Source organism: Neopsephotus bourkii, unplaced genomic scaffold, assembly GCF_033783945.1.
Source record: "Neopsephotus bourkii isolate Nb327-2 ecotype Australia unplaced genomic scaffold, CSIRO-AGI_Nbou_v1 NB_668, whole genome shotgun sequence".
In the NCBI taxonomy this organism is placed as follows: domain Eukaryota; kingdom Metazoa; phylum Chordata; class Aves; order Psittaciformes; family Psittacidae; genus Neopsephotus; species Neopsephotus bourkii.
The window spans coordinates 1546365-1565303 of record NW_026901167.1 but is presented as its reverse complement, the minus strand read 5'-3'; the positions used below and the strand labels follow the sequence as shown (position 1 = coordinate 1565303).

General features: G+C 50.4%; 1 protein-coding gene across 1 annotated transcript in view; it reads right to left on the bottom strand.

Annotated features, from left to right (window-relative positions):
• Window positions 1-610: 610 nt before the first annotated feature.
• Window positions 611-18939, bottom strand: part of HS6ST2 (heparan sulfate 6-O-sulfotransferase 2) — a 120031-nt gene continuing 101702 nt past the window's right edge. Inside the window, exon 2 of the mRNA XM_061353234.1 lies at window positions 611-3490. Coding sequence (XP_061209218.1) covers window positions 2788-3490 — 703 coding nt within the window. The 3' untranslated portion in view covers window positions 611-2787. The remainder of the gene's footprint in view (window positions 3491-18939) is intronic.

Here is an 18939-nt window from a genome sequence, read left to right as displayed (position 1 = left end):
ACGTGTTTGCTTCCAATTATGTTATTTTTGAGTAAAAAAAACAACTAATGGGCTTTTTGATGTCATCTTTCTAATTCACACGTTATCCAAAGCGATCAGAGCCTGGATAAGATGTGACAGGTACCGGTGCAATTGCTGTTTCAGCAATCACTGAGGGAAGGAGTAGGCAAGCTGATACATCTCCTCTCTTAAATTTCAGCCAGGAATACCAGGTAATTGAGGCTCAGGGGGAACCTGATCGTTCCCTCCAACTGCCTGACAGGAGGATGGAGCCAGGAGGGGCTGGGCTCTGCTCCCAAGGAACAAGGGATGGGACAAGAGGAACCGGCCTCAAGCTGCACCAGGGCAGGTTTAGATGGAGCTGAGGAACAATTCCTGCCCCAGAGGGTGCTCAGGCATTGGAACAGGCTGCCCAGGGCAGGGCTGCAGGCACCGTCCCTGCGAGGGTTCACACAGCGTGGAGACGAGGCCTCAGTGCCATGGGTTAGGGGTGGCCTTGGCAGTGATGGGGTAAGGGTTGGACTGGATGAGCTGAAAGGTTATTTCCAACCCATTTGATTCTATGAATCTATGTTGTCAGATAAGGAAATAATCACGTGAAAATCACGAGTCTGTAGTTAAATTTTATTTATCAGTTCTATTGTTAAATTACACAATCAAAGTCAGTGGATTGGCCTGTAAATCTACACAATAAGACAGCGTCTACAGTGGAAATCAGTAGAATCTGATATGGTTCTGACAAAATGGTATCCTTATATTCATACATCCCCTATATACAATAAACAGTATACACAAAGAAAATGCAACTAGTCTCTGTAAACCATGCACACCACAGCGTAAAACCAGAATGCACCTTCTGCAACAGGCCCTCCAGCTTGTTCCTCCTGTTTACAGCAGTGCCTTTCCGTTTGAACAGTGATTTGTTTCCCCCCCTTTGAAAACCAAAGTACAACCCAGACATCATATTGGCAACTGCAGTTCTCACCTAAGAAAAAAAACTAAATAGAAATTGCTGTACATGAAGTTATTTCTCTTTTCCAAGCTGCTAACGCAGGGTATTGGTTTGCTGCTGCTTTGCTCTTCGCTTGCCCCCGGCAGCATCGCTGCCTCCCAGGTCACAACACAACATCAGATATGAAACCACTGCCAGATAACTGAGCTGTGGAGCCGTGAAGGTGGTTTTAAAGCCTTCTGCCTCATTTTACGTGCCCCCTCATCCCTCTTGGTGTACAGGATATTACAGGCAAAAGGCAATAGTGCAAGTGAGCCTTGTAAGCATCGTGTGCGTTGGGATAAGGAGCGCCCTGCTGGGGTGTCTCCATCCCCGTGTGCCCGCACCGAGATCGCCAGTTAGTGCCAAGCTGAGGAGCATTGCAGGCTACTACAGAACGTCTGAACTTGCTGAATGCAGAGCACAAGCCTCACAGAGGTTTTCTTCCTTGTGTTTTTTTGCATAGAGATTTATAGGAGCCCCTCATACCTCCGGCCCCTTCTCCTCTCCCGCTCCATCTTGGTGAGGCTGAAGGGCTGCGGGTCCACCTCCAGCTCTGCACCCTGTGCCCCAGGCAAAGCCTGCTCAGGGGTAGGAAGCTGCTGCATCCCCGTGCAACCTTCTCACCCTGTCTAATTATGGCTATGGTAAAACTGGTTTCCATCATTTTTAGTCATCACTCGCCTCTCGTCGCTAAGAAGGGCTTAAGAGCGTAGGGAAAAAAAGAAAAAGCCCTGTTCTTATCCGGTGTAGCAGAGATTTACTGGAAGTAAATCCTAATTCGAGTGTAAATCTACTTTCCTCATCGAGCAATTCTCTTCAGAATATTGCTGGGATTGGAGAGGTTTATGACTTTTTAGAGACACTACACAAATAGCCGCAACATAATTTCATCTAGTTTATACCACCAATTATTAAGGAATGAGAAATTCAGCATTATGTATTCTAACGGGTAAGAAAGACTTAAAATGAGACACGAGTTTGGAAGAGGCTTTATGAAACGAACATGAAAATATGCTGCAACTTTGCCAGACTGGTTAAAATCAAACTGCCCTGAAAGGTGCTGGGAACAGTGTCTTGAACACTGGCATTGAGTTCTGAAAAGCACGTATGTCTTCATTAGTATTAATATGAGATAGACCAAGCTCAAAACTCTAAACAGCAGTAGGTAGAAAAAGTTTAAAATTCCCAATATTTATATAACTAGAGAAATTCCTTCTATTCCTTTTAAAAGCCAATATTATACAGAAAACTAGTCAATATTTTCTCTAGACCATTACTGTCCCCTTCACTGTCCATTCATTAACTTGGTAACTATGAGAAGCGGTCGGTGCCCTTGAAAGCACGTTATTCAAACAAAATGAAGATAAAATCAAAGGGAACAGCTTTTGCTCGTATACTGTATTGTGAGAGTATGCCAAATGCTCGCTATTAGGAAATGAGTTTGCTTTCCAGAGAGATTTCAGCCGAGCATCCCACGCATTTTCCAGCATCCCATTTTGTACCCAGAACTCACGTCAGGATTTTCTTTTTATTCCCTTTTCTTTTAAACAAACGTCCACGCAACCGTTTCCGATGAGCCTGCTTGGCTCCTGCCACCGGAACCTAAAAAGGACAGTTCAGTTACACACTAAGGTTGAGTGTTCCACGCACAGTACAACAAAGGCAACTGCAAAGGCAACGTTTTTAACCTTCTTTTTTGCTTCAAACCCTCGAGGAGCGTCACTGTGTCGTGTCCCGTGTGCGGGCTGGGGTGGGTTCTGCTTCACTTCCAGTGCCTGGCGCGTGCCCCCCAACTACCGCCGCCACCGCTCCACATTCCCAATGTAGTCAGTGCTGGAGCTGTTCTCGCCCTGCTCCCTGAGGAGCGCTTGCTTGGCCCGCAGGATCTTGCGCTGCTCCTGGCGTTTCCGCCGCGCTTCCTGGTGCTCCTTCTGCCGCATGTACTGGTACCGCTGCAAAAACAGGTCCTTTGCATAGTCGTACAACTCCATGTCTAAAAAATTGAGAGCCTCGATGCGCCGCTGAGTCTGCTCGTCTATCTCCACGCTGGAGGCCCTTGTGCTATTGTACTGCGTGAAGGGCGAGATGAAGTTCATGTTGAAAGTCTTCTCAAAGAGATACTGAGTCTTGCGCTGGAACTCCGTCAGGCCGAAGAAGGCCATGCGCTTCAGGTTCTCCTTGGCACTGTCCAGCAGAACCTTGTTCCTCTGCTCCTCGGGCATCACTGACAGGTTGTAGCATCCCACCAGGCTGAGGTCGGAGAGCATGCGGACCTGGCGGTTGTTGGCGAGGTTGTACGGGCAGTCCATGAACTCCTGCAGGGAGCAGCCCGACCAGTCGTCCCCTGTGTAGCAGCTGGGCAGCTCCTCGGTGGTGGGGGACCGGCCGTCGCACACGTGCAGGGATGCCTTCCACGTGGCTCCTCGCTGGACGTGGCGCCACTCGCTCAGGTAGCGGGAGACCGGGTCACGCAGGATGGTGATGTAGTAGAAATTCCTGCCACGGGGAGAGGAAAGCAGAGCCGTTATTCCCGGGTGGCTCCAGCACACAGGGCATTAACATTCAGAATCAATAGAAAGCTGGAGATGCACTTAAGAGGCTTGCAGGAGCCCTGCTGCAGTGTGCTCACCGCTGCAGGGGGAAGGATGGCAGAACAAACTGCCTGGGGGGAGTGGGAAGGGGTTTACCTACCTGCACACATCTGTGCCTGCTTAAGGGGCTTTGCCTCTACAGAACAGAACTTGAGGGAGACGAACCAGCTCCATGCTGGGCTGCCCGTGCTCCTGCCTATGCCTCAACTGATGCTCTCCCCACGTCTTTCCCAGGACATAAGCCCCAGCACAAGCAGGGCATAGACAGCTCTGCCTTTTCATTCTCCTTGTACAACAGAGCTGCGCTGACAAGTGTATGCAGTCTGCAAAGGGCTGCTCATGCTCCAGTGAGCAGCCGTGAGTCTCAGCAGCACGAGCCCCGGAGCAGCACTTACAGCCAGGAGGAAGACAGTTCCTACAAGACGTTTCCTTTTGCAGGCCAGAGAAATGGAATGTGCCCCAAAGCCCCAGCCCTCTTGCACTGAAATGAGGGTCTTGGAAAAGCCCTGGAAAATCCCATTTTACCCACCTGCCTTCACTTGACACAGGGACTGCATCAATGAGAGAGGAGAGATTAGTGACTAACAGGATATTAAGGGATGTGGTATTGCATTTTGTTAGAGAAAACATTTCAAAAGGAGGTACTGACTTTTGGAGCGACAGTAAAATGGCCCTTGCTGCTGCAGGGAAGCCCATGAGGCATTGCAGCTGGAAAAGCTGCAAGCTCAACCTTACAGCATTAAGGGATCCCTCTGTATGGCACGTTAATATCCACCATCAAACACTGTATTGTCCACCACTGGGTGGGACTAAAGCCATAGCCACTGAGCATCGTTTCTGCACCTCCTTTAATATGACCATGACCTCAGCGATGATGCTGGATATAATGATGGCAGGATACCAGCCATCTGCTCAAGTAAACAGAATCTGAAGTAGCTCAATAAGCAAACTGTCCTGCCAGGGAAGGCCATTCTCTAGGATGAGGACCTCAGGAGCCCCGAGCCCCCAGGGTGGTACTGCCATGTCCTTGGTGCTGCATAAGGAGGAGAAGGGACATTCATTTGCTTTCCCAAGCGGCATCACAACCAGCCACCCTGCAGCCAGGCTGTTGTTCCCTCTCCTTTCCTTTAGCACAAAAGCCACTAGATGTCAATGTTTTACAGAAAATTGTCTCTGGGTGGACTAAAAGGAGAATCACAAGCACCAAATGCATCCAGCAGCACAGCAGAAAGGAAGGCTGGAGAGCGGCCATTCCTCTTCCCATCTACAGCATCCAAGCTCACAAATAATTAAACAAGTAGAAAGTACAATAAACTTTCAAGACCAAACAAAGCCAAGGAGCTCAGTACAGTGTCAGCAGCCGGACACATCGGCTCCTTGTGCTTGGATACTGCAGTCAGCACTATCCTTGTCCCTATGCTCACCCAGGCGCTGCTGCCACTGCATCTGCCCAGCTCCAAGGGCTTTGGCCACAGATCCATACAGGAAACAGGGGCCAAAGCCCTGCCATGACCCACAGGAAGGTTCTTTTTCCCATAAGTGCCACTAAATGATTTCACATTGAGAGCTGGAGTTGAGAGGGAGCAAGGACAAAGCTCACTTTCACACCATATGTACAATTGGCAGCTGCCAACCTCACACTGTTCATCTCTGCCTCATTGCAGCAGTGTTGGAGAACCCAACCTGGCAAAGGGAAAGGACTTCCCACAAGCACCATCACCCCAACCAGTTGCTGTCCCTGGTCATGCTTGTGCAGCAGGCTCTTTTGATGCAGCAACGATACAGCCTTGTTGGGGTCTCCAACATGGGGAAACAGAGCATCACCGGGGCAAACCCAAGCCCCTTCTTGAACTCCTGCCAGGACTCCTCACCCTTGGATCTAGTTTATTGGGATACTCCACTAAAATAATGACCCAACCCTCAAGCTATAACAACTTAACGCCATAGAGCAGCAACCCCTATACTAACTACAGCAACTAACAGGTATCAACAAACCTCTGCAAACCAAGGAGGCAAAAGCAAAGCTTTGCTTACCCCAGAGCACCTGGTACAACCTGGCCCATCAGCAGGTCGGTGAGGCTGGGAGGGAAGTGGGATGCAGGCACGGGAATGCTGCCGGCTGATGGAGAAGGCCAACCAGACCGTGTGCTCTAAGGTCACCACAGAAATCAATGGGGAGCTAATGCAAGAAGGGAAACAAATCCTGAGCCAAGATCGATACAGTGAGCATTTTATTATAGCTCAAACTCTTCAGCCACTGTGCCTTTGTGCACTGGTCCCAGGCAGTGACAAAGCGCCTCCCTTGCCTGCTGCTGTAAAAACTAAAGGATGACTAAAAACTCATGTGCTGGCAGAAGGAGCTGCGTGGTAATGGATCACCATCACCCCAGGTGCCCGGCGGCCTCAGCCAGGCAGATATCTCCATCAGAGCCCGCCAGGGAAGAAAGCTGCGGTCGAGGCAGAGGAGCCTGAGTAAAGATGCTCACTGGACCCTGCAGTGAGCATGGAGGTGTCTGGGCTCCCCCCAGCACCCCACGCTCAGGAAGCCAGGCCGTCAGCAGAGATGTGTATGGGATGCCTCAGACTAGATGGAACCCACATTCAGACTGGCTGGAGTGCGGCTCCCTGCAAGCAGGCTTGCGGCTGTGATTTATACCATGCCATTTCCCCCCACATGCATCCCGCTTTCAAGACGTGACTCACAAAGAGATGGTTTCTCACTGCTGGGCCAGTCTCAGCTATTTTGTGTCCACTTCTCCCCTCCTTCAGTTGCCCTGTTAAAATGCTACCAAAGAAGGAGCCATCCCTTTTGGGAACGCCACCTTTTGGATTTGCCCCAAGACACTCTCATCCAAGTTAGGGTGGCTCAGGAAAGCAGCCACACTACTCTGTGGTTATCTGAGCTAAGCTTCAGAAAGTCACCAAAGCTTTAATGCATCGTCCAGTCAGAGCTGTGTCATTCGGCCATCAGCACTTAGAGCATCCTCCTGCTGCAACTGGGAGGAAGACTCAAAGCTTTGCAATTATTTTTATCTCTGTACCTAACAGCTTGTTCTTTCTGCTGTCTTAACAAGGGGGTGTTGAGCTCTTGCCCATTCCTTGAAGCTTGTGCTTCAGAGCCTGAAACAACATGTTGGCAGGTAGCACTCAAACTTGACTGTGAATCATCCCTCCAACTTAAAGAGCTGCACTTACCCGAAACATGGGTTCTCCAATAAAGTCAAGCTCGATGCCTGTGAAGCAGAGAACAAAAGGAGCTCGGGGGCAGCTTGGAAAGCAGGCTGACCCTGGAGCCATGGGAGCTGGTGGGACAATCACTTGCTTTGGTATCTCCCTGTGTGCAGCTACTCCCTGAGGAAGGTGTGAAGCAGACAGTCCCACAGCGCAGAGCCTGCTCCCCACGCTGCATCCTCCCATGCTGCTGCATCCTCCCATGCTGCTGCATCCTCCCATGCTGCTGCATCGCCCGCTCCATTTATCGCCTCGCTGCAAGGTTGAAGCCAGAGCGTTGCTGGAGCTGGGAATTATCTGTGCATGATCCATTACCGCTGGGGAGCTCGGGAAAGGCCAGAAGCTCCCCTCAGATAAACACCAAACTAATGGCTCACGTCACCTGCTGGGGTGTGAAAACTGCGCTCTCTTCATGCTTTGATGCTTCTACCCTGGGTGGGAGAAGGGAAATGGCAGGGACAGGCAGGGTGATGTACTACAAGCCAGGGATGGAGAGAGGAGAGAGGTCCTTGGCCTCCCTATAGCTGTGGCAATGCCAGCCCTCATGCTGCATCCACCTGGCCCACCAGCACAATCAGGAAGGCCACGTTTCACACAGCTCCCTCTGACTCACCCAGCACAGGCACTGTCTCTGGGATGGTGCTGCTGCCACGTGAGTGCCCTGCAGCTGGTCCCAGGGCATTCCATACCCAATGTGGTCATAAAGATGCTCTACCCTCTTCCTCCTGCACTTGTGGTCCTGCCCCATGGCAGCATCCACAGACCTCACATGGGAGCAGCACACACTGGGCTAGGGGGACAGCACAAGGCCCCTGCCTGACATTTTGCCATGAGATGACTTCTGCTAAGATAAGATACTGTAGTGACAGGACAAGGGGTAATAGGTTCAAACTGAAACAGGGGAAGTTTAGATTGGATATAAGGAGGAAATTCTTTCCTGTCAGGGTGGTGAGGCACTGGAATGGGTTGCCCAGGGAGGTTGTGAATGCTCCATCCCTGGCAGTGTTCAAGGCCAGGTTGGACAAGGCCTTGGGTGCCATGGTTTAGTGTGAGGTGTCCCTGCCCATGGCAGGGGGTTGGAACTGGATGATCTTAAGGTCCTTTCCAACCCTAACTATTCTATGATTCTAAGATGGCTTTTGTTAAAAGGGACCAAGAAACGTGCTGCTGTCAGCAGCTGGACCTGCTTTCCCCTGCCCAGTGCCTCAGCCCAGAGAGGTCCCTTCTCCCCCTCCTGCTCAGCCCATAGAGAACCCATGAAGCAAACTGGAACCTCAAAGTCCTTTGTGCATTTCTCTGAGGAGTTTATTGACCCTGAGCCACCTGCTGGCTTTGAAGGGTATCTCTGTGGTCACACAGTGCATCCATGCCAGCCCCGGCCCCGGCCCCGGCCCCGGCCCAGCACAGGGGATGAATCAGAAGCTTTTCTTTGAGTTTAATGATTTTTTTCTAAAAGCACCCTTGTAGCAAGCTTCTAAACCAGCAACATTAAAGAAAACAAAACACACAGAAAGTGAAGCCGAAGGGAGGCAGTGTGAAACCCCAGGGCATGGCAGCAGAGTAAAGACACAGACTTCAGAGCCAGGAAAGGATGCGCAGCTACCCACATGGGTGCTCAGGAGGCCCATGGGGTGCTGAAATGAGGTGAAGAAGGGGTGACTTTGCTTAGGCACCAGAATGGGTAGGTAAGAACACATCTCATCCCAGCCCTACTGCCCCGGCTGTGCAAAGCAGGGCTGCAAAGCAGCAACAGCCTTGATCACAGACAGGGATGGGGCAGCCGCAGCTTCTCTGAGCAATCCCCCAGGCCTGAGGGCCATGGGCTGCATGCCAGTGGCAACGGGCTCAGCAGGAAACACTTGTCTGGTGGCTTTAACTCTTGTGTGTGCTCCCAGAGCACCTTAACCCCAGTGGAGGGACTCCAAGCACCGGCTGTGGGGTTCAAACAGGTACCATTCCCTTGAACACCACAGCTGGGGCTGGCTTCAGCTCCTGCTGCTGCTAGGGCTGAGCAGTATTGATCCCTGCTGGGGGACAGAGGCTGGAGGTCAGACCCTGCCATGCGTTCAGCCTGGAAACCTGAGCCTGGCTTGATGGAGCTATGAGGTAAGGAGCTGACAGCTGAGCACCCTCTCACCATCACATCCATTAGCGTATAGATCAGGAGGTGAGGGACTGAGGGACCTCTTCCCATTCCTACTGAGAAATGAGCTCTAGCAAGGAAGGCTTTTGAGGCTACAGGGGGTGAGAATCCTACAGCACAGGAGCACCGCAGCCACCGGAACATCCCAACCTCCATCCCCAAACCAAAGCTTTGGGAAAACACAGGGACGTGACCCCCAGGGAACATACTGGAGCAGTCCCCTCACACAGCAAAGTGAAGGCTCCCCATTCAGCTGGCTTGTATCTAGGTGAAGCCAATCCAGATGGCAAGCCTGGCTAGGATGGTCTGGTGCCACAGACAGGCTTGAGCAGTGAATGGGAGGCAATTTTAGCTTACACTAAAGTGTCCCCCTCTCTTTGGGTGGAGATGGGGAAGTGTTTCCTATTTGAGGGATTTTTTCCCCCAAGTCGCATGGACTCTGCAGTACATTAACAGGGCAAGTGCATTACATTAACTCTGTGAAACCAAGTTATGCACCCAGTGAAGACAGACATTGGGAAAGGAAAGCTCTCTGAGGGGGCATGGGCAAAGGCACAGATCAGATATGTACTACACCCAGCAGAAGAGCCAGCAAAAGGAACTACACGCCTGCAGCAGAGATTCCGCATGGGATGCAAAGGATTAAGGATGGAGCTATGAAAACCTGAAAAGTAATCACAGGGTTGGTGCTTCAGCACCAGAAACAAGGCACCAGAACCAGCGAGCAGCACAAGGGCTTCCTTGTGTTCCAAGGCTGTGTCCTTCCTTCCCACCCTGCCCATAAACCACTCATGCCACTGAATAAAGCCCCACTGGGTTCATTTAGAATCATAGAATGGGTTGGTTGGAAAGGACCTTAAGATCATTGATTTCTAACCCCCTGCCACGGGCAGGGCACTCATAAAGGAGCAGTCAGAGTCATTCTTTTAAAAGCTGAGCAATCAATGGGGGTTTTGGGACTTCTCTCACACAGCTCATCCACCACAGGGAGCTCTCCCTACACAGCGGGCCCAGGCCCATGCCCATGTCCTGGATCTCATCCCTTCCTCCTACACCACTCTTGCAGTGAACCGAACCTCTGCTGCAGGCAGGCTCCTGCATCCCACACTGCTCACGGAACGTCCCTGCTCTGTGGAACTTGACAGCAAAGTCATGGACAACCATGGAAGGTCGGGAACACAGAGGGCACGAATCACATTCCTGGCTCTGCTCTTAGAACCCCCCTGTGCACGGCTCCGAAGCTGCCCATGGGGTTTAACCTCAGGCAGAGAGTTCTCCCTGCTGAGCCATCATACCCACCGCATCCCTATGAGAAGTCAAACTCAACTGCACCGCACCGGGTGCTGGGAGGCTCTGCTCCCAGTAGCTGAGGTTAAATCCCATCAAGAGTGGCCCACTGAGAATATGATTTTCTAGTACCACAAATTGTTCCTCCAAGAGAAATACCCCTGCTGCCTCTTTTGCTGGAGGCAGGCATCTGTTTGGAGATGGCTCAGAGAGTGGCAAAGCGCTCATTTAAATCCTGTGACTCACCCTGATTCTTAATGAACTTTATCACCTAGAGACACAATTAGAAGGACAGGGGTGAGCATCTTGTGGCAGCCCCTCCAGCCTCAACCCTGCACGCTTGGAAACCCCCCTGAAATGGGAATACATCTTCCCTGCCGAGAGCTGCTCCCGCAGCACAGCGCACAGAGATGAGGCCAAAATACTTGGCAAGCTCAGTGATGCAGTGCTGGGAATCGAGTGTTTGCATCTCCTCCAGATCGGCCCCAGATGCTTCACAGCAGTGATGTGTATGGCACCAGCAGCAGCTGAGAAGCATCCCCCATGGGCTTCCCCCTGCCACAGGCAGGGACCCCTTCCACTGGAGCAGCTTGCTCCAAGCCCCTGTGTCCAACCTGGCCTTGAGCACTGCCAGGGATGGGGCAGCCACAGCTTCTCTGGGCACCCTGTGCCAGCGCCTCAGCACCCTCACAGGGAAGAGCTTCTGCCTAATGTCTCATCGAAGTCATGCATTAGCTCCATACAAGGGCCTGGGAGGAGAGAAGTATTTCAGAACTGTGAATTAAAGTCGTTGGCAAACGTAAATTTACATTTCCTCTAAGTAATCATTATGTTTTCACTTCTATCAGCACCCAATGAATCACAGAGATGTTTTGTCTAGAAACACTAATGGTGGGGGTAGGAAGCCAGCAGCCTACCCACAGTAACGGCAGCAGGAGAAAAGTGCCAGAGGAACCTATAAAAAGGAGCTGGATTGTTCAAGAACGGCAATTTCCCCAGCCCATCATTGCCCATGAAACAATCAAATAGGAGAGATGTGCAAAGAAAGCAGCGTTTCTCAGGCACAGAGGATGGCAACACTGCGATTCTGCAGCTCGAGGTACACGTTCGTGTATGGGCACACAGGGCACATGCACACAAAGATGATGAAAACAAGGCTTTAAACAAGTACCAACCCTTCAGCCTCACACAGGAAGATGCTCCCAGCCACCCTCACACCCAAACTAATTGTCCACAGCAGTGCCTGCAGAGGGGAAAGCTGCCCTGCAGCTTTGCCAGAGTGGCATTAATTTCATAATTGCCTGTATTATTAAGCTCCCTGCAGGATGCTCCTGCTCAAAACCAATTCAGCAGAACAGTGCCCTTTTTACTTACTGGGGTTTTTTTTAGTGGTGCATAAAAAGAGAAGCAAGTTTCCGTTTTTAGACTCAGCAAACAGAAGTGACTCAGCCCCTGAAGCCAGTCCCCAATCCGCCGCCTCCAGCCTGGAGACTGGGATGGGAAGGGGTGACAGTGCTAGGCAGAACGGCCCAGACCCATCCCACCCACCCAGCCTGCTGGGGATAGGACTGAACTGCCCTTTGGAAACATCTATCTCCCACCATAACCTACCCAGAGGAGCAAAGCTTCCCACCTCATTAGGATAACTACGTGATAGAGGTAACCGGATGGAGGGTACTGAATGAGCTGCTCACGGGAGGTAAAAGCCAAGGACAGGAGAGAGAAGGTGGCAGAGAAGCATAAGAGCACGTTAGGTTTCCATACTGACAGATAATGAGCTGATGCTGGATTTGTGATGCTGGCCTCAGCAGCATGCAACGTAATGGCTTTGAAAAGTGCTTTTCCTGCTAAAGGGCAATTATCCCCTAGCAAGACTGCTCTAAGGTCTCAGGGGAGACCCTATTAACAGTATTCTAGTGCCTAAAGGGGGCCTGGAAAAAGCCTGGAGAGGGGCTTGGGACAAGGGCCTGTAGGGACAGGGAAAGGGGAATGGCTTGAACCTGCCTGAGGGGAGACTGAGCTGAGCTCTTAGGCAGAAGCTCTTCCCTGTGAGGGTGCTGAGGCGCTGGCACAGGGTGCCCAGAGAAGCTGTGGCTGCCCCATCCCTGGCAGTGCTCAAGGCCAGGTTGGACACAGGGGTTTGGAGCAAGCTGCTCCAGTGGAAGGGGTCCCTGCCCGTGGCAGGGGTTGGAACTGGAGGGGCTTTGAGGTCCCTTCAACCCAAACCAGGCTGGGGTTCTGTGAAGCGTCTCCACCCTTGGCACAGGACAGCACCTCCCCTTTTGCAGAGCTCTGACGGATTCATGACAAACAGGGCAGACCTCCCAGACTCAAAGGAGGCCACTGCAGAAGAGCTGGTGAATAACCACAGGATGCTGCTATACATCAGGTATTTACAACAGTATTTACCCTAGCCAAACACCATTGCAGGAATTGGTTTCAACTTGTAACTGATATTTCTGTGGCCGAGAAGACCGAGGTTTGCAAAGCCTACACTCCATAAGCAGCGGTTTACAGAGAGGGAATAGTGGCAGTTTTTCATTTTCCAGAGTCCACTCACCCTTCCAAGAATCTTAATGCCTCATTGATTCATAATACAGTACATAAAGATTTCATTTTTCCCTGCACACAGTGATGTATTATAGAGGCAATCTATTTTGCCACTGAAAAGTTTGCTTAGTAGAAAAATTTGGAGTTTTGACATTCAGGAAATTACAGTCATCTGTAAAGCACGATTGATATGCCAAGGCTAACATTTTCATTGCACTTACGGAGCCAGAATAACTATGCTAAAATATTTATTTTATATATATATATATAAAATTAAAAAAAACAGGGTCTTGTTTATAAAAACCATATATTTAGGATTAAAGAAAAAAAAACTTTCTCCTTCTACCCGTGTATACTTTAGCTATGTCTCAAATGAGCTGAGCCACGTACCCTCTGACCAGCTGAAAATGCTTTAATAATGCAATGCAATAATCAACGGAGCCAATCCTTCAGCAGCACGTGAGCAGAGGGCACGAGCTGATGCAGGGCCATGGGCAGCAGCATGGAACAGAAACGTGAGGCTGGGGCTGCTGCACTGACCCTGCCCCGTGCCCCCGGGGCTGGGGACCAGCAGCCACCCGAAGGGGGCACAAGAAGCAGATTGCTGAACCCTGTGTGCTTCACCTGCGGGTTCTGTTGTTACTAGGATGTAGAAGCACAAGGGTGCAGAGGGCTCCTGGCTCTGCGTGTCACACACATTTGTCTGCTGTATGCAGGTAGGAATGCGTGTTTAGGAGCTGTGATTTACTGTGAGCACTCCTTGCAATTTCCCACTGCCTGCTTGAACTGCAGGAACACCCCTCCCAGCTCCCTCACATAAAAAAGTGTGTTCTATTGAACATCCCACCTTGGCACTGGAGAAATCAGACGATCGGCTCCAAGGGCTCTGCATCATGGAATGAACTCCAGAGAGGTCTTTATAAAATCACTTGTTACTATATCAGAGCTCAATCAATTCTCTTCCATAATACATAAAAGGAGGAGGGTTTGGCTCACATGGAAACATGTGATGTTAATTCCTTCACAAGCCTTCTGCAGATAATCTCCCATATGCAGGTTAATATATCCCACGATAGGCTGCACAAAAGTGCTTTCAGAAGCTAAAGCGAGGATATACAGCATACAAAAAAGGCACATTAATGCAACTTCTATTTTGCTTATCACAGTCATTGGGCACACAGAAACCCAAGGAAGATCCTTCCCAGGCTTTCTAAGAGTCTGTCAAAGGGAGGCAGCATCTGTTGAAAACGCCTTTGAGATGCAATGAATGAACTGATACTAAAACCTTCTCGGTGACTGCTAAAAGAGGGACCGAGGAGCAGGCACCATATTTACAGCTGCAACTCGGTGCAATTTTCATTTCAAGCTTTCATTGATTTCATTCAGCACCATGAGACTGTGTAATGAAGAAATCTGTATCAATTGAAAACACCAAGTGTGCTCCGGCCCCACCAGGGCACTTCAGTAATATCATGTAATGGTAGGGGATTCTCATTTAATTGAATTGGAAATGAAACACATTAGCTAAGAAAACTTAATCAGTGCGATAATATTAAAATGGGCCACTCAGACAAACTCCACTGATTAAGTCACTCGCAAACATTCCCGTAATCATCGCTGAGGCTCGTGGCGTTCATGATTTAAACTCACTTCTCTACTCCAGGGAACAAAACTGTCATTCCAGAGCAGACAATCTGAGTATTTCAAACCCTCCCTCCCACATCACAATGCAGTCTCCTGGCAGAAGCACAGGACCTGGCCCTGTCACGACGTGCCTCGAGCTCTCGGGTACAAGAAGGTCTGCATGGAGGGGGGATGCCCTTAAGTGTTTGATTTAGGGCAGGAGACAGCTCAGAAAGCACTCAGTGAAGTTTCTCAAGTGCTCACTGCAGCTCCTCCACAGGCCTCGTCTTTAATCTTGACTGATAGCACACACTGATGCGCCGTAAAGCTGCGAGCTTCAAATGTCTCCCAGCAGACCAGGGCTTTAAAAACCTCATTCGCGTGCAGCTGACATAACTGGATTTAAAGTGCTCATGGAATAGCACAGAGCATTCCTAATAAAACCCTGTAGATGCGTTCGTTGTGTCAAAACTCAGCTGGGAGGGGGTTTACATCAGGTAAGCAAACCAGGCTTTGCAATCATTAGACAGGCCAAACCTCCCGTTTCCCATGTCCCATAGTGCCTCCTCACACATTTAGCAAAAGCACGTGTTACTCACTCTGAATTTGTTAGGTTGATGCCCTTAGAAAGCCACACTTATGGAAAATGACACTTTCACCTCTTACACAACCCTGACCCAATGCGGGGATGCGTCCATTGCGTTGTGCTTGGAGGACCATTTACACAGCCCAAGCATGTGATGTGCCTGGGAACCAGAGACTGAGCTGCCAAAACCTCATCGGATGCTTTCCTGGGGGCAAGTGAAGACGCATTCAGCACAGGTATCAGCTAGGACATAGTATGTGCTTATGGATTTCAGGCCAAAGCTGACCTACCACTGCCATAAGGAATCCAGGAGAGGCACCACCAGCCCAGCCCCAGCATGACCAACCTAAAGCAAAATTAACCAGGGTTGTTCTCTAAGATTCACAGCTCCTTGGAAAGTCTCCCATTGCTCCATCACTGTATCCTCCTCCTCCAGAATCAGAAATGATTCTAAAAAGAAGCAAAACTTTCCTATGAGCATAGACAGATGCTTCAAAACAGCATCGCTCCTATCTGTGAGCATCTCCTGAATGATTTTCAGGAGACACAGCTCTACTCCTCCATGGATTATTCTGGCTAAAAATGTGTGTGACATTTTAATTATCAAGTACAAATGTTACTGCAAGCAAGCAATGAAACAGATGGTGTCCTGAATTTTACAGTACAGCCACATTTTCCAGCTCAAATTTACAGTTCAGCAATCAGCGAGTCCTGCCTCTACCGCATCTCCCTATCCCATCGGAACCGCTGCAACCTGCGCAGCTTTGGGAGGAGAAACTCAGTGCAAGTTACCCCCCAAGCAAATGCAGAGGAAGCAAATGCAGAGGAAACAGAACAGAGCTCAACTCACACACCCCAAAAGCAGGGCTGATATGAGGTAGGAAAGCACCAGCCTTGGAAAAAGGGTGGAAGGTGGATGAGGAGGAACTGCCCTACTTGAGGGAGCAAAGAGGTGACCTTGCTCCATCTCAGAGAAGGATTTATCACTGCCTTCCCCAGCAAATCCCACTCTTATCAGTTACAACTCCCCAGATTTTCTCCTCTTCCCCTCTGGTATATTCGGCACTGTCGTGGTTTAACCAAGATGGTAGCTCAGCACCAGCAGCCACTCGCTCAGCTTCCCCCCTCCTTGAGCAGGATGGGGAGAGAATTAAAGGACTGTAAACCCCACAGGTTGATATAAAACCAGCTTCATGACTAAAGTACAATATGATACTACTACTAATAATGACAAAGGAAATAAGGGGAGAGAATATAAAACTAAAAGGGGAAAGGAAAACAAACACTGACCAGCCGTGATGCCCAATACAACAGCTCAGCACCCGCTGAATGATTCCCAGCCCGACCCCAGCAGCGATCGGTCCCTTCTGGGTGGCTCAGCTGCAGCAGCATCCCTGGAGTTCCAGCAGTGAACATGGAGAGCTTTGGGCTGACATCCTGCTGCGTGTGGCCGTGTCAGGCTGAGGAGCACACGGTGCCCTCGGTGAACAGGCTTCTGAGTTAACAGGCTATGGCCAAACTGAACCGCGGGGAGCTTTGCTGATGCTCTGCTCCATTCATCTCCAGCACTGCAAAGGGGAGCTGCTGCCGGGGCTTACGGCATCAGTGCTGTAATTACTGCAAGGAAATGCTTTCTGGGAAGGTGTCCCAGAGTGTAATAGGCTGAACGTTTCCTCTCCCCGCTCGTAGTACTGAGTGATAGCCCTCTTCTCCCAGCATCAGCATCAGGCTGGCTTCCAGTGACGGCTGTGAGGACAGGCACCCCCTCATCGTGCCCCCATGTGGGCACAGTGCTGGTAACACCAGCTCAGCTTGTGCAGACACCCCTGGGATGTCACATCACAGAATCCCAGCCTGGTTTGTGTTGGAAGGGACCTTAAAGCTCCTCCAGCTCCAACCCCTGCCACGGGCAGGGACCCCTTCCACTGGAGCAGCTTGCTCCAAGCCCCTGTGTCCAACCTGGCCTTGAGCACTGCCAGGGATGGGACAGCCACAGCTTCTCTGGGCACCCTGTGCCTCCCCAGGAAGAGCTTCTTCTTCATGTCTGATCTAAATTTCCACTGAGCTTGAAGCCATTGCCCCTTGTCCTATCACTGCATGTCCTTACATATAAATGCTCACACGTCACTACACATCAAAGCATTCCTACAAAGACAGACAAGGGAAGATGCTGCAAAGGCCAAGCTTTGGACCCCAAACTTTTCCCACTTTGCTTTGAAACGTGTCCAGGAGTCAAGCATCAGAGGTGGAGGGGCTGGCACCAGCTCTGCAGCCAGCCAGTGATGCTTGCCTTGCCCTGCCTTGCTGGCCAGAAAAGCTTTTGCCACATGGGCTTTGGCTCTTGCATGCAGATTTGCTTGCTGTCACTCAATCCAGCGACATACTGGCATCCAGAGGTGAAGATGGTGAGACCTGTGGTGGTCCTCTGAGCCCATCTGGGGAACCTCCTCCTACAGGGAGCCAAACAGGGGGCTTGTAGAGCTGGCAGGGCCCAAGGGCAGAACTTACCTTGGAGAGGAAGGGTGCTTTCACAAACCCTTTCCAGGAAGCCCCTGAACACACAGGGAAGCCTGCCTGGGTATTTGGATATGAGGGAGAGAACCCAAAGCACTGGCCGGCTGCTGGGGTACGCAGCCTGCTCTGTGGCAGATCAATGCTTTCTCATTTGAGGTCGGCAAAGGGGTGCTCCAGAGCATGAAGTGCACTGCAGCGGCGCAGGCTCTGCTCTCAGGCACACCAGCAGCTGGATTGCTGCGATAAATAAACCTGAAAGACCAACTGAGTGCCAGCAGCCTCCTCCCCAGTGCCCATCCCCCAGAGGGGTGAATCTAAACCAATCTAATTCCTCCCCAGATTGCACAAAATCCAATCAAACCCAGGCAGCGGGGCCTCTTCCCATTGAGCGCTTTAAGACACTATGCTCTACCCAATTTATCTGAACAATTCATTCCCATGGCACTACACTGGGTGTTGAACCTGAGCTTGATCTACTCTGCTGTATCTGCAGGCTGAGCCATCCACCAAGGGGCCAGATTAACACACAGCCAAATGCCACCTGAGCAGGGTCTCCTGGCACCACATCCGGGCAGGGATGGGGACAGAAGCAGCGTGGGCTTCCAACAGCAGTGATCTGGGCTAGGGCTCGGGCACAGCAGCAGCATCTTTGGCTGCATCTCTGCCATCCTGTTGTTAAAACAGCAGCACCCCCATCAACCATTTCAATGTATTGAGACAGGGCTTCTCTTCCCATGATTTTAAACAAAATGATACCGTCTCTGGACACTTAAATGCATCCTGGTCTCATCCCACCAATGGAGGAAGCATATTTTTTCTGTTTATGTGAAAGATGATATTGGATGCATCACACACTGAAATTGGTTACCGGCTTTCTCTCTCAAATAAGGGGAAAATCAGAGAATATGGATTTTCTAGATATATGTATATATATGCATGCCCATTTTCTAACCTAGAATATTATTGAATTCTTCCATATATTCATGTGAGAACTGGAAAAGACTTAAAGGAGAGATGCTATCACTCACACTTTCCCAGAGCAAGGACCAGGGAGCTTTTCTTCTTAATAAAAGCTATGTACTTAAATACTATCTGTCTAGTATTTAGTACCGTTGTTAGTACTGGCCGACAGAGGTGGGTTGCACAGCTCACATCCCAGCTATGTGCAATGGACTTGCCTGTAGGTCCAAACCACTCAAGGCAAGACTGAGGAACAGACACCTTATGGTTGTCAGAGCTTTGACCTTTTCATAGCTATCAAATGCATTTCAATTTCTGCAGTTTCTACAGGTCTGAGCATCCTCTACCAAAACCACATCCCCATCCAGGCCCTGCAGAGCTGGACCCAGCTGAGCCCTGTCTGAGCTACCTAAAGGTGATGCAGAAATCCTCTGCTTTGCAACTGATGCTGAATTCATTT